The 12,997-nt window shown below is 38.6% G+C and overlaps 1 protein-coding gene across 4 annotated transcripts in view; it reads right to left on the reverse strand.

Annotated features, from left to right (window-relative positions):
- LYST (lysosomal trafficking regulator) overlaps positions 1 to 12,997 on the reverse strand; it is a 178,005-nt gene that overhangs the window by 73,251 nt on the left and 91,757 nt on the right. For all 4 annotated transcript variants that reach the window (XM_046026228.1, XM_046026230.1, XM_046026227.1 and 1 more), the window contains 6 exons: positions 11,432 to 12,059; positions 10,585 to 10,762; positions 8,242 to 8,411; positions 6,379 to 6,609; positions 4,602 to 4,768; positions 3,785 to 3,937 (listed from right to left, as the gene is read on the reverse strand). In XM_046026228.1, the coding sequence (XP_045882184.1) occupies positions 3,785 to 3,937; positions 4,602 to 4,768; positions 6,379 to 6,609; positions 8,242 to 8,411; positions 10,585 to 10,762; positions 11,432 to 12,059 (1,527 nt within the window). The remainder of the gene's footprint in view (positions 1 to 3,784; positions 3,938 to 4,601; positions 4,769 to 6,378; positions 6,610 to 8,241; positions 8,412 to 10,584; positions 10,763 to 11,431; positions 12,060 to 12,997) is intronic.

A 12,997-nucleotide genomic window follows, 5' to 3' on the forward strand; every position in this document is an offset into this window, starting at 1 on the left:
GTGGGGAGTCTGCTTGAGATTCACTTTCCCTTTGCCCCTCCCCCGACTCATGCACTCTCCCCTTCTCTCTCTAGTAAAATCTTTTGAAAAATTAAATAAATAATGGATGTAAAACACAATGCTTCTCTATTACAAAGCATCAAAAGTTGTTAATAGTTGGTATTATTACTGATGGTTGAAATGCAAAGGAAATTCATTTTATGTGAATCATATTAGTAACACAACATATATATTTATTTTTATTTATGAGATTTGTATGTTTGTGTATCATTTAAATAATACCCTAAAGCTTACATGTATCTTCATGCATTAAAGGGATGTTTAATAGAGATAAGCAGACAAGTGAAAAAAAAAAACCTACAAAAGATGGTACATTGCTATCCTGTTTATAACAGCAAAAAGAAACAAGTAAAAAAAAAAAAACCTTTGTTTATTGTTAAAGATTAGGAAACAGGATCATGGCAAGTCAATATAATAGATTAGTATGCAGTTATTAAACATAAAGACTATTTTTATTGTATGGGAAAATGTCTATAAATATATTGATAAGAAATAGAATCAGTTTACAAACAGAGGGCAGGGTGTCATATCATTTAGGCAAAGTAACATCTCTCTCTTAGCTATACCAAAAGAAGATGCAGAGGCCAAGGAATCCAAGCAGTTTCGTTAACTGGGGTCGTAGGAACCACGGAGGCTATGGAACAGGATAACGGCACACCAGAGTCAGGCTGTCAAGAGATGAACCTGGCAAGAAAGTAGTGCCTAACTCCTCCAAGAGTGCGAGAACTTAAAATCTGGATATGACAGCAGTGCTGCTGAAGAAACTGGGCCCAAGCCGTGGGTGCTCTGGCAGTCGCGTCTGAGACGTGTTGACGAGCAGAGCACGTGGTGTGCAGTGGGAACAGAAGCTGCGGCAGCTGGGCGTCCCCACAAGCCCTGCTGGAGGTGTAGGGGTGGGGAAGCAGTGGAGTTGGACGTGTCACTGTCTCAGCAGTTTTCAATAAATGTTGAATGATCTATTTAGGAAGAAACCATCTTCCCTAAACATTTATCACTAGTAAGAACAGCTTGTTTTAAATTTTGGAAGGAACATGTCATTATATCTAAATAATGGGAATGATGGAAATATAAATCCTTCTTAGTAACTTTAGCATTATGAGCAAACAGACCTTAATGAGCTTTTATGAGCACACTGCTCAGAAGCAGACGCGCTCCAGTATTTTGCATCTTTTGTATCTACAGTGTACACAGCCGATATACTTTGACTAAGAACGAAGAAACAAAACACTGTCTTTCCCAAAAACTTGTGTAAAATAATGTGGAAAGAATTACAAAGCAATATATAAAGTATTTTGTAAACTGGATTCAAAGAGACAGAATTTAAATAAGGGCCATATTTAAACCAGGAAGAACTGGTGGGAGAGGCCTGTGACAGCCGTGTCCTAAAGACATGACAGAGCTGGAATGAGCAGACGTGGTGTAGGACACAGAGGGAGGAGTGTGGGGGACAAGGGAGGAGTGTAGGTGCTCCTTTCCCAGTAGTCTCTAATTCCGGGCCTCTGTGTTTTTGTAAAACGTGGGAGCTGGTCTGGTGGTCTGGTAGACTATGAAGGTCTTTTCTCAAGCTCAAATTTTGTAGGACTCTGTAAGTCACATGTGGCTTACAGCAATGGCATTTACTTAGATACAGTGAAAAATATAAACCCAGGGGAAGAGGCCAGAGGAGGCAGAAAAAAGAAAAGGGAGAATGGTTTAAAGAAAGGACTAAAGGTCTGTCATCCACTTTTAAAGGATTCAAACAAACAAAAATAAACAATTAACGAACTTGGAGCTATGCAGGACTCTGAGGCTCCACGTGATAAAAATGCTGGTATCGAAAGAGAGAGATGACAGACTATTAGGGAAATCATAGATCAAACAGAGGACAGCAAGAGCGCCACTGTGTCATTCCAGGCACGAACTGATTGAAAGACTAAACCAGGGATCTAGGTATAAAAGCGCAGGAGAAATGGACATGAGAACGAGAAATGTCAGCAAGAAAGAAACAGCTCCTATGGTCTATAACACTGGCAAAGGCATATTTTCCTATATCAAGAGAGGGTGAATTCCGTCAAAGCAGTCCCTGACTATATAAGGAATCCTGCAACAGAAAAGTGGTGTGAAAGTTGTCTTCTAGTATGTGGTTAGCTAAGCATGACTGCTAGGCTTGATAAAAGGCAGAATTCTACCTGAGACCAGAGAGTTACTGGGACATCCGGTCAAGAGGAAAGACTGTGTTCGGATATTATATTGAAGGTTGTAGAGGGGCAATAAAGTTATGTGGGTATCTTGGGAGTTTTATTTATGTGGCTTATATTTAGCATAATTGAAACATACTGCTACAAAAAATGTGTATTTAATAACTTTTCTCTACAAATGAGTTTCTTACATGGTTTTAAAATCTGGCATAGCACTGAACAAAATAAAGTTAACACAAGTAGAAGATAGATTTGATTTAAAAGCCTTTATGACAGTAAGGGAGATAAACTTTAAACAAATTACCAACTACTCTGTTTGGAGATACATGTGTGCTCGTGTGTACACAGACATATCCACTGCACATACATACATGCTGCACATGTTTTTGCGCAGGTGCACGTGTACATCCTATGTGTGTGTGGGGAGGTGTTTATGCTAACTTTCTAGATTGTGTGCATAAAGGTCACAGAGATTCTTTGGGAGGAATAAGGAAGTGTAACCGTACTGACACTGACTTGGTGATCTGTTCACAGCAAGCCCCGAGGTGGCATGCTCATGCATTCTAGCCACACGCGAGACACCATCCTCTCCCGCCTTCACTGCTCGACAGCCTCCTACTTGGACCCCCGCTATTTTTCCTGCTCTCCTCTACCCACTCTCAACACACACACCAGAGTGGTCCTTAGAAAATGAAAATCTGCTTATGTCTTGACTTCCCAGTAGGACAAAAATCTCAACTCCTTCACAGTGCCTACGTGGTTATCTGTGCACTGGCCCCTGCCGCCTTGGACGGCCTTATGTGCTTGGGGCTCCTCGTTCTCTCCAGAGTGTCCCACTGCAGCTGAATGACTTCATAAGCCGTCCATTCTGCCTGTAGCACTGTTTCTCTGACCCCACCTTGCTAGATCCCGTCTCACCCTCTGAATCTGCACTGAAATCTCACTTCCTCAGAGACCTCTGGGACTCCTGATGGAAACCAGGTTGCCCTGTTATAGTCTCTACTGTGCCCCTCTGCATTCCTCTACTCTTTTTTATTCCTCAGCTCTGTGAGGGCAGACCCTACATCTCTTTTCTTCATCACTGCAACTTCGACATTTACACTGTGCTTGGCACGCGGTTGTTGCTCGAGAGATAACTGGTGAGAAGAGCACAGAAAGGAATCAGTAGGATGTCTTTTTCAGGGAGGAAACTTTTCTCAAATTTTGTAGTTCAATTTTTTTTTTTTAAAGATTTATTTATTTATTTTAGAGAAAGAAAAAGAGAGAGAATGAGAACAGTGGAAGGAGATGGCAGAGTAAAGGAGAGAACCTCAAGCAGACTCTCTGTTGAGCGTGGAGCCCTACAGAGGGTCAATCTCACGACCTGAGATCATGACCTGAGCCCAAATCAGGAGTTGGATGCTTAACTGCCTGGGTGACCCAGGTGCCCCTATAGTTTAACTTTTGAAACTAAAAACTATTTTAATAAAAGTGTGAGTGGCATCAGAATATAGGAAAGTCAAGCCACCCTCGATTTATAATTATTAAAATATTATTTCAGTACTCACCAGCAATGCTCTTCCGCTTGGGAAATACTGCCTGATGGGCAGCAGAGGGTGATGGGAACGTGTCTGCGAGGTTTTCAGAATCGTGACTTGCAGTGGTCCTTATAAATTCCATAGCAGCTTGGAGAACTCTAAACTGTAGTGCAACAGCCATATCTAAAAACAGAAGATACTAGAATGTTTTCAAGCCATGTGGATATTAATTTTTAAAACTGAATTGTTTTATATTTTCATGTGACATCTAAACTGTCAATAGATATTTTATTAGAGGTAAATTTTAAAATTTTGATCAACATGGGCTCTTGATAGTACTAAACATTTTTAAATGGCCTTTAAAAGAAATTTTAAAGCAAATTTCTAAATGGTCATTATAAAAAATTCAATTTTTTGTGAATTTTTTCACAATTTTGAGCATCAGCTCACAAAATTATTTCATTTTATATCATTATTTTAAAGAATAGGCTTTTTAACATATCAGGCAAAATTCACCATAAATTCTCACACTTTCCTGTTTCACGTATATAGTATTTGCCATTAAAGAAAACTAATGGGCATTTTTATTCAACATAAGCCTTTTAATTCTACTTGGTAAGAAAAATCAGAGGCTTCTCTTAATGATGTGTTGCCAGCTACTAATTATACCAAGGCATCGCTTCTTTACATTTGCCACTTAAAAAGACCTTTTAAAGCTGATAGGTATTATCACAAAATTAAAGATGAACCTTCAGTACAACAGTTTCCACAAGAAAGAGATTAGGTTCAAATAACATTTTTGGCTACTATATATTTTCCTCCCAAATCCATAAAAACTAAATCTTACTTTGTGTCCTCTTGTTTTTGCTATTTTGAAGATACCCAAGCAGTACAATGAGGTCTTCGATAACTCGAAAATATTGCGAGCCTGAGGAACTGCACGCATGAATTGTAACTGCTATGAGGAGTTGCTGTATATCACAGGCAAGCAATCTGTACTCATTCAAAGGAACGCTAAAGAAAAGGAACAAACAATGTAAGTCAAAGAACTCCTTTAAATTCCTGTTTTTACAGCATTCACCATTTACTCAGGCTACTTTATGGCAGGTCATTTGAACTACATGCTAGAAACAGAAATAAAAAAACATGCTTTGACTCCTGTCAAAAAGTTGACTGTTTCGCAGAGGACCAGACGAGTAAAGAGATAACTATGAACAGTAAATTCTGGTAAGGGTAAAAACAGAGATTAACACAAGATTCCATGGGAACATATAGGTTCCTAGACCGCACAGAAGGTGAAGATTTAGTGGCTATGGACAGGAAGGTTCTAGAAGGTTCCTCAGAGAAGGTGAATTTGAATACATTATCTAGCCTTTCTGAATCTCATACCAAATTACAGTTATTTTAAGGACTAAAAGAGATAATAGACTTGAACACATATTAATCACTTATAAATACTTATTAAATATTAATTAGTTACTTCTATCCCCCCAATTTTGAACCTTGATAATCTACCTCAGTGTATGATATTAAGCCTGAATACTTCCCTCCATTTATTTTTTTTTTCCAAATCAAGCAAGAGTTAGAAATGGTAACTGGTTGGGGCCAATTAGCATATACGCATATTCAGTAAGTACAATTTATTAAAAACAAAACAAAACAAAAACCAACAACAAACTACTTTAGAAGAAGTCTGTAGGCAACTCTTCCCAATTAGATATATTCTATTATAACCAAGACTGTCTTGAGGAAATAAAATACTTGGAGTTTGTCTTTCTTACATGCTTAGTACACAGATCCTGAATTTAATAGGTACCCAGTAACAACTGAACTGAACTCAGTGCAAGGAGTGTCTCTTGCTCACAGACCCTCCCTGGCCAAAAGAATTGTCAAAACTATGTGTTCTGCCTGCTCTTAAAAATACAGATTAAAATTTAATGCTTTAATGTGCAGTAAGATGGTGCTACTCGAGATTTATATTTTAACATCATGCTAATAAAAATGTTATGCTGTACATCATAAATGCAGACACCAAAGGCACAAAATACAAGTAAGAATATAATCTCACACATTTTGTAAAGCTGCTAATGAATTTGGTAGGGAGCCATTTGCCAATATACTTCTGGAACCAGGAAATTCATTTACAGTAGTAGAAAGCAGGAGAGTATTGTAAGTTGAAAGCATAGGTGTGTTTAAAGTGAGACGGGTTCAGTTTCAAGCCCTGTGCTATCTACTAGCTGGGTGATCTTCAACAAGTCACTCTCTTTCTCCAGTCCTCAGTTTCCTATTCCTAGTGGAGATAATAATTTTTATAAGGTCACAATGGAAGCTTGGTAAATGTATATGAGGACAGTTGAATTTATTCAACTTGTCTTCGGGTTCTAAATACTTAAAAGTAGGTCATATAAACATCTTCTTAAGTAAGCTTGTTGAAAATGATGGAATATGTTTCCCCCTCCAAATTCAATTCAACTTAATTATTTTAATCCAATCAGTTGGTAGGAAAGATATTCTTTGAAAGTGTTTTGGAAAGTCAGATGCTCTAATGTAACCTATTACTAAAGTTTTATCTTTCTAAAGTATTTATCAGATGGTGCCACTTTAAATAATGATTTAAAACTTACTTTTTTTCTAATCCATTCAGGGCTGCTACTGTATTACATAACACATACAGTAGACCATTATCCAGCAACATATCCGCTACCTTGGAACAAGAATTTAATATCTGGAGAAGTAGAAAGAGAGCACTATGCAAAAGCATATTGTCATATAAAGATGTCTCTATTAGTCCCAGAATAGGAATGACAGACCACTTCTGAAAAATGTCCATGTTTTTCACATCCTCCAGGTCAAACCTGTAATGAAAAATACACAGTTAAGAGCACGTTAGAAACAACTAACCATCAAATAAGGAAAGATGATGGCAATATGAATCTAGTTTTGCTAACTAGATTTTGAAGTTACAAAAAATTCATCTGGGGAGCGAGGAATCTCAACCTTTAAGATCATAGACCCACCCCCAATAAAATAAAAATATTGTTAGAAGTCTGCCTCAAGGTAAATATGCAAACATCCAAATGAAACATGTATACGATTTCATGGTTTTAATTGACTTGCTTTAATTCGCCCACAGGCTCCTCAGGTGTCCAAAGGACTCCTGCTTCAGAGATCTATGTAAGAGGTGCACAGGAAGATATTATTAAGTTATTATTAATAAAATAATTCATAAATTATAATTAATAGTATAATCATTAACATATAATACACAACATATATAATTTATATGATTATATGCTGTTACTATTACATAACATATAACAATAATGTATCTGAGAGACAGTGACCTAGTAAAAAGAGGTCTAATGAAAAGAATGAATCTTGAGTTCTTGTCCCAATACTCTTTGTCTCTGTGAGAGAAAGAAATTATTTAAGCGTTTTGTACTTATTTTCCTTATCTGTCAAATACGTGCGGAGACACCTGCCCTACTTTCTTCTCAAGGCTGTTGTTAGAATCAAAGGAGAGCGTGCAGAATTGCTTTGAAAGGGCTAACAGCTACATGCAAACAGAAGTGCTATTGTCACTACTGCGACTAATAAGTCAATTCCTCAAAGTCTGAATTGGTCTGCTTAAAAAGTAGAAGATGCTTGGGGCGCCTGAGTGGCTCAGTGGGTTAAGGCCTCTGCCTTCGGCTCAAGTCATGATCCCTGCTTCCTTGTCTCTCTCTGCCTGCCTCTCTGCCTACTTGTGCTCTCTGCCTGTCAAATAAATAAATAAAATCTTTAAAAAAAAAAAAAGTAGAAGATGCTTAATAATGATGATGATGAGAGGGGCGCCTGGGGTGCTCAGCTGGTTCAGTATCTGCCTTTGGGTCAGGTCATGATCCCAGGGTCCTGGAACTGAGTCCCGTGGCAGGCTCCCTGCTCAGGGGGGTGCCTGTTTCTTCCTCTCCTCTCTGCTCATGCTCGCTCTCTTGTTTTCTCATATAAATAAATAAAATCTTAAAAAAAGAATAATGATGATGATACACACATATCTCACTATGCTAACACAGAGAGTGGTAATAGTTTCACTTTTGGGCCAAACCAGGAATTTCAGGTGAGGAGATGTACTCTTCTCCCAGAAAACCTAGAGGCTGAGGGAAGTGGGGGAGCTTCTCTGGGGATCGCTCATGTGATCTGCTGCCGGGCAAACAGGAGCCACCTTCTCTTCAGCTACCCTTCTCATGTTAACTCTGTGTGCTAAATCTTAACTGATCACCTTCCTCCCTTTGATGAAGTTTGTGCCTAGTTTCTCACTAATGAATGAAATACAAAAGAAGAAGTTAGAAACAAAATCATGTGGAAAATAAAAATTGATTCACTTGGAAAATGACTTTTAGAGGGTTTTTTCTAAAAATGGCCAAATAATTTTATTAAGAATCAGATTAATAAATTTTCTTTTTAAGACAAAAGATCCCCAATTATGGTGGAGGAAAGAACCCACTTACTCTTCATCAAGGCCAATACGTCGACCAAAGAACATTTCAACGAAGCATTCTAACAATTCCTGTGTTCCCCGGTGAAGATATAACTGATTGGCGAGCAAGGAAAAGCCACGGTTCTTTAGGAATTTGTCTTTTTGTTCCTTAGATGCTCTATTAAAATATGCTTCTAACAGCTAAGAAAAAAATTAAGACAATTTATATAGTGCATTAAAATTTTCTATGATGTATAGAAATCAGGCAAATGCTTGCAAGTTACTATTTAATTTCATATGTACAGAACATAGAAAGCTCAAAAAAATGCAATCTCCATAGCAAAACAAAATAATCTGTGTTTTGGACTACGGTGGAATGCTAATGATGACTTCATCCTGGAGATCTTAATACTTTGGTTATGGGGAGACTACCTTTTATAGCTGAGCATGGGCACCTAAGTAGACTGGTGGCTCACTGGTAACTCACCCAAGTGTAAGTATATTTGTCCTTTATTCTGAAGGAAGAAGAAATGAGTCAACACTGTATCATCCCCTCTCTGTAAATGTGTGTGTGCGTGCGCACATGCGTGCGCGTGTCTCCTCGACTTCTATTTCTGGACTTGACAGAATTTATCCTGAGCACAGGCCTAAATTTCTACCCTTCCCTGGCATCTGAAATGCAACATGTGTAAAACCCAATCAATTATTTTCCTTCCAAACTCAATCCTTCATGGCTCCAATCTCAGAGCACGCAGTCGTGCCACCTTCCTAGGTTTCACAGTTAATCTCACTTTTGGCTTTTCCAGCCCTGATTGCCCACATGTAATTATCTTCTCTCGCCTTCATTCCAGTGAAACTCTCTCAAGTCCACGCGTCCTTCGGCTTCCCATTTCCCAGATCAGGAACTCATCCTTTCTCCCCCAGACTACTGTGCCGGGCTGTAAACAGGACACTCCCACCGCTCCTCCCCTGCAACCACTCCCTCACAGTGCTGAGAGGATTCTTGCCTGAACCCGCATTCATTGACTGACCTACTTACAAAGCTTTCTAAGTTTACAGCATGATACCAAATGCACCTTTTGCATGACTCTTTCCCTGGTTCCTCTGTCAGAATTAATTGCTTTTCCTATGCTCCCACTCTTCTTTATTAATACTGCCATTAAAGCACCCGTCACAAGAAGTCTTTACATTTCACTTAGTTGGGTAGATGTCTTTCTCCCTCACTAGACTATAAACTTTTGGAATGTGGAAATCACTCTACATTATGTCCCATATAGCAACTAGCCCAGTGCTTTGCACAGGGACAGAATCTCAATAAATACTAGGTTGAACAGCAAGAGTTTAAAAAAAAACAGCCTACTTCAGAAAAGCGAAAGAAAAGGACAATCTCTAAAAGACCATTTCAATATTGGGGTTTTTTTAAAATTATTTTTTATTTTTTAAATTTCTTTTCAGTGTACCAGAATTCATTGTTTATTAAGTATTGGGTTGTTTTCTAATGGTAACCATTCATATCAAACATTTATTCATTCAACACTATGGTTAGTACCTAGTGTACACTAGACAAAAGGTGCCCACCTCATGCAGCTGATACCTTAGTGTGGGAGAGTTAAAGAACAGGCACACAGACAGAATAAAAAGATAATGACAGGACATGGCTGGGTGCCAGAATAAATCAGTCGCATAGCAAAGGGAAGCTATTCTGAAAGGTGATCATGTCCCTGAAAAGGTGACATGTGAACAAAACCTGACGTGAATGTTTACAATTTGATACTACACTGCAGGAAAGATTTCCAAAGAACTATGTATTCCTTATAGTTGGGGGTAGACTTAAAAAGCATATGGGTATGAATTGATACAAAGAAGGAGAGCTTAAAATTACATGATAATACATATAAAAATATGACCAAGAAGTAACAAACTACAGTTGACCCATGAATGAGCCCCTCACAGCTGAAAATCTGCACATAACTTCTGACTTCCCCTGTACTTAGCTACTAACAGCCTCTTGTTGACTGGGAGCCTTACTGAGAACATCAACAATCGATGAACACGTAACTTGTGTGTTCCACATATCCTATAGTGCATTCTCACAATAAAGTAAGCTTGAGAAAAGAAAGTGTTATTAAGAAGACCATAAGGAAGAGAAAACATATTTATAGTACTCTATTATATTTATATTAAAAAGCCTGCCTGTAAGTAGACCCACACAGTTCAAGCCCATGTTGTTCAAGAGTCGACCACATATTGGCTCATTATTCCTTTAGAATAAAATGAAGTCTTAGGTCTACTTTAACACATATATTCAAATTTTAAGCTATACATATGTTTATTCTTTCTGAATTAAAACAACACATTTAGAGTTTGTGCTTACTTTAATAACTCCTTGTTGTATAGCGGGCGATGGGTGGTTAATGAGGACTAGAAGCGCATCTGCCTGAACGAGCTTGTCCATCACATCTTGAAGCATAACGTCGGGCAGGAGGAGAAGAACCCCACTTAATAGCTCGTATAATCCACAGCATATCGGTACCAAACAGTCTTCCGTTACACTAAAACAGAGACCCCAGAAGTCTTACTAACAGAGGATCAGGAAGACAAGTTCGTAATGATGACTTTAAGAACTATGAGGAGTAATAATAATTTTAACATGTGAAACGAAGTTCCTAAAATTATAAAATGCTTAAAATTATAAAATGTTTAACTGTGACTAACAAATGTGCCATGACTTTTTTTCACTTTTATCAGTGATACAGCTTAGGCACACAGCCTATGAAACACCATTCTATTCCACAGCTATGACATGCAGTAGGGTGGTGGGCACCAGCCACCTTTCACAGGCTCAACAGGCACATGTGGCCAGTGTCTGCCGTACTCCATGGCACAGGTAAAACATTCCCATCACCACAGAAGCTCTCGCAGGAGGTTGCTACTGGCTACTATAAATCTTAAGTTTCCCCAAAGAGTTTTTCTCTAATAACTCTAAGAATTAAATAGACCACACGGCATTTTTTTCTTTAGTAACTACTATTTAAGGTCTGGCCTTTGGTAAAACATGGAATTCAATATTATCTAGTATTCAAATAAAGAGAAAGATACCTTTCTGTTTGTTATCAATACGTCTGTTGCACATGAAAAGTGACATAATGAAGACATTTCTGGAGGGTAGAGGTTCTTTCAAGAATAGTAAGAAAAAGAGGAGCCTGCAAAACCCTGAGTACCTGGGAGTCCTTGCAGTCCGGCTGGAGTTTGGCTCATAACCCAGAGAAAAGGCGAAGTTCTCCCACTCATCGGAGTTCCTATCAATGAGACTTGGCCAGCGTCCAACGGCTGCGGATCCATTCTGGGAAGGAAAAGCTAGACCTAGGCTTGCAATAGTGCTGTGGCTTCGCTGGAATGAGGCCAGTCCCTTTAGGTAATCGGGTCGGCGTGGGCAGGACTCGTCTCCAGGACTGTCATCATCTGATCTGGGTTCTGCTGCCAATTCTTTATGATCGACTTTGACCCCCGGAAATCCTAGTGTTCCTTTTGGGACACCATTGACAGAGGCGTGGGCTGAAAGGGCAGCTTCCATTTCATATGCAGCTTTTGCAGACTCAGAGCTACTGACAAACGCATCCTCTCTGCCTTTTTTCAGGGTCTCGGAACTCACCAGAGAATTCAGTTTCTCTTCTTGCGAAGCAACGTAATTATCTGCAATATTTTGTAACTTGTCGATACTATGACCCAAACTTCCATTTAGTTTTTGTGGTTGTGTTCGAGGTGAAATGGTAGGAAATGCTGGCAGGCTTCTAGAACGTGGCATGTTGGCGGTCATCCGTTGTGGAATAATATTGCATGAATTATCTCCTGGTGAGAGCAGGCAGAAAAATACTCTTTAAAAATCTATTAAGTGGGACCACTTGCTTTTTGCAGTACCAGTCACAACCGTAGCAATGACCCATTTATCCAGCGATGTTAGAAGAATCTCTATAGGCCAATGTTCCTAGTAACTAGTGCTTCAAATTCTTAAGTGCTCAAACTAATTTTTCTTTTAACTACTTTTTATTAAAATCTTCCAAAAATGTATGTGTTTTCCTGTCTCCATAACAAAACACAGTGGTGACTGAATGATTCAAGGTCATTAGGCTTAATGGCTCTACTGTAGTCAAATTAAGTAAATTAAGTGAAAATTTACTTCAGGCTGGCAATCACTAGGATACAGTTTCAGATAGTGGAAAAGCACAGGCTTTGCAACAAGATATAACTGGATTCAAGTGATGGTTCTTTTTTATTTTAAGGATTTTATTTATTTGAGAGAGCACAAGCATGGGAGATATATATATGTACATATATATATATCTCAAATATATATTAATACATAACAATTATACTAATTATTATTGTTAGTTTCTAAAAATGTAAAAGGATGGTTCAGAATATCTACTTTGCAAGGCTGCTTTAAGGATTAAGTGTGATCATATCTGTGATGCTCCCAGCCTAGTGTCTGGCATATAACAGGTGCTCAATAAACAGTAGTAATACTCATACTTGTTACAATTACTAGACTAAATGGCCCTAGACTATTCTGTTTCTTGTCCTTTCTGTAGTCACTTCTTGATGCTATTAGTGAGAAGCAATAGTTTTTTGACTTCCATTATAGCTATCCAGTTTGCTTTTAATTCTCTACCTAAGGAGAGACCAGAGAAATCACTGTCACTCTAAGTGCAGGGGATAAAGCGACTGCTGTTCACAGAGTGGTTTGTGAGCCAGCAGTGTGGAGGACCCGCAAACACTACCTGTGCGAC

The sequence above is a fragment of the Meles meles genome, chromosome 13, assembly GCF_922984935.1.
Source record: "Meles meles chromosome 13, mMelMel3.1 paternal haplotype, whole genome shotgun sequence".
Taxonomy (NCBI): Eukaryota; Metazoa; Chordata; class Mammalia; order Carnivora; family Mustelidae; genus Meles; species Meles meles.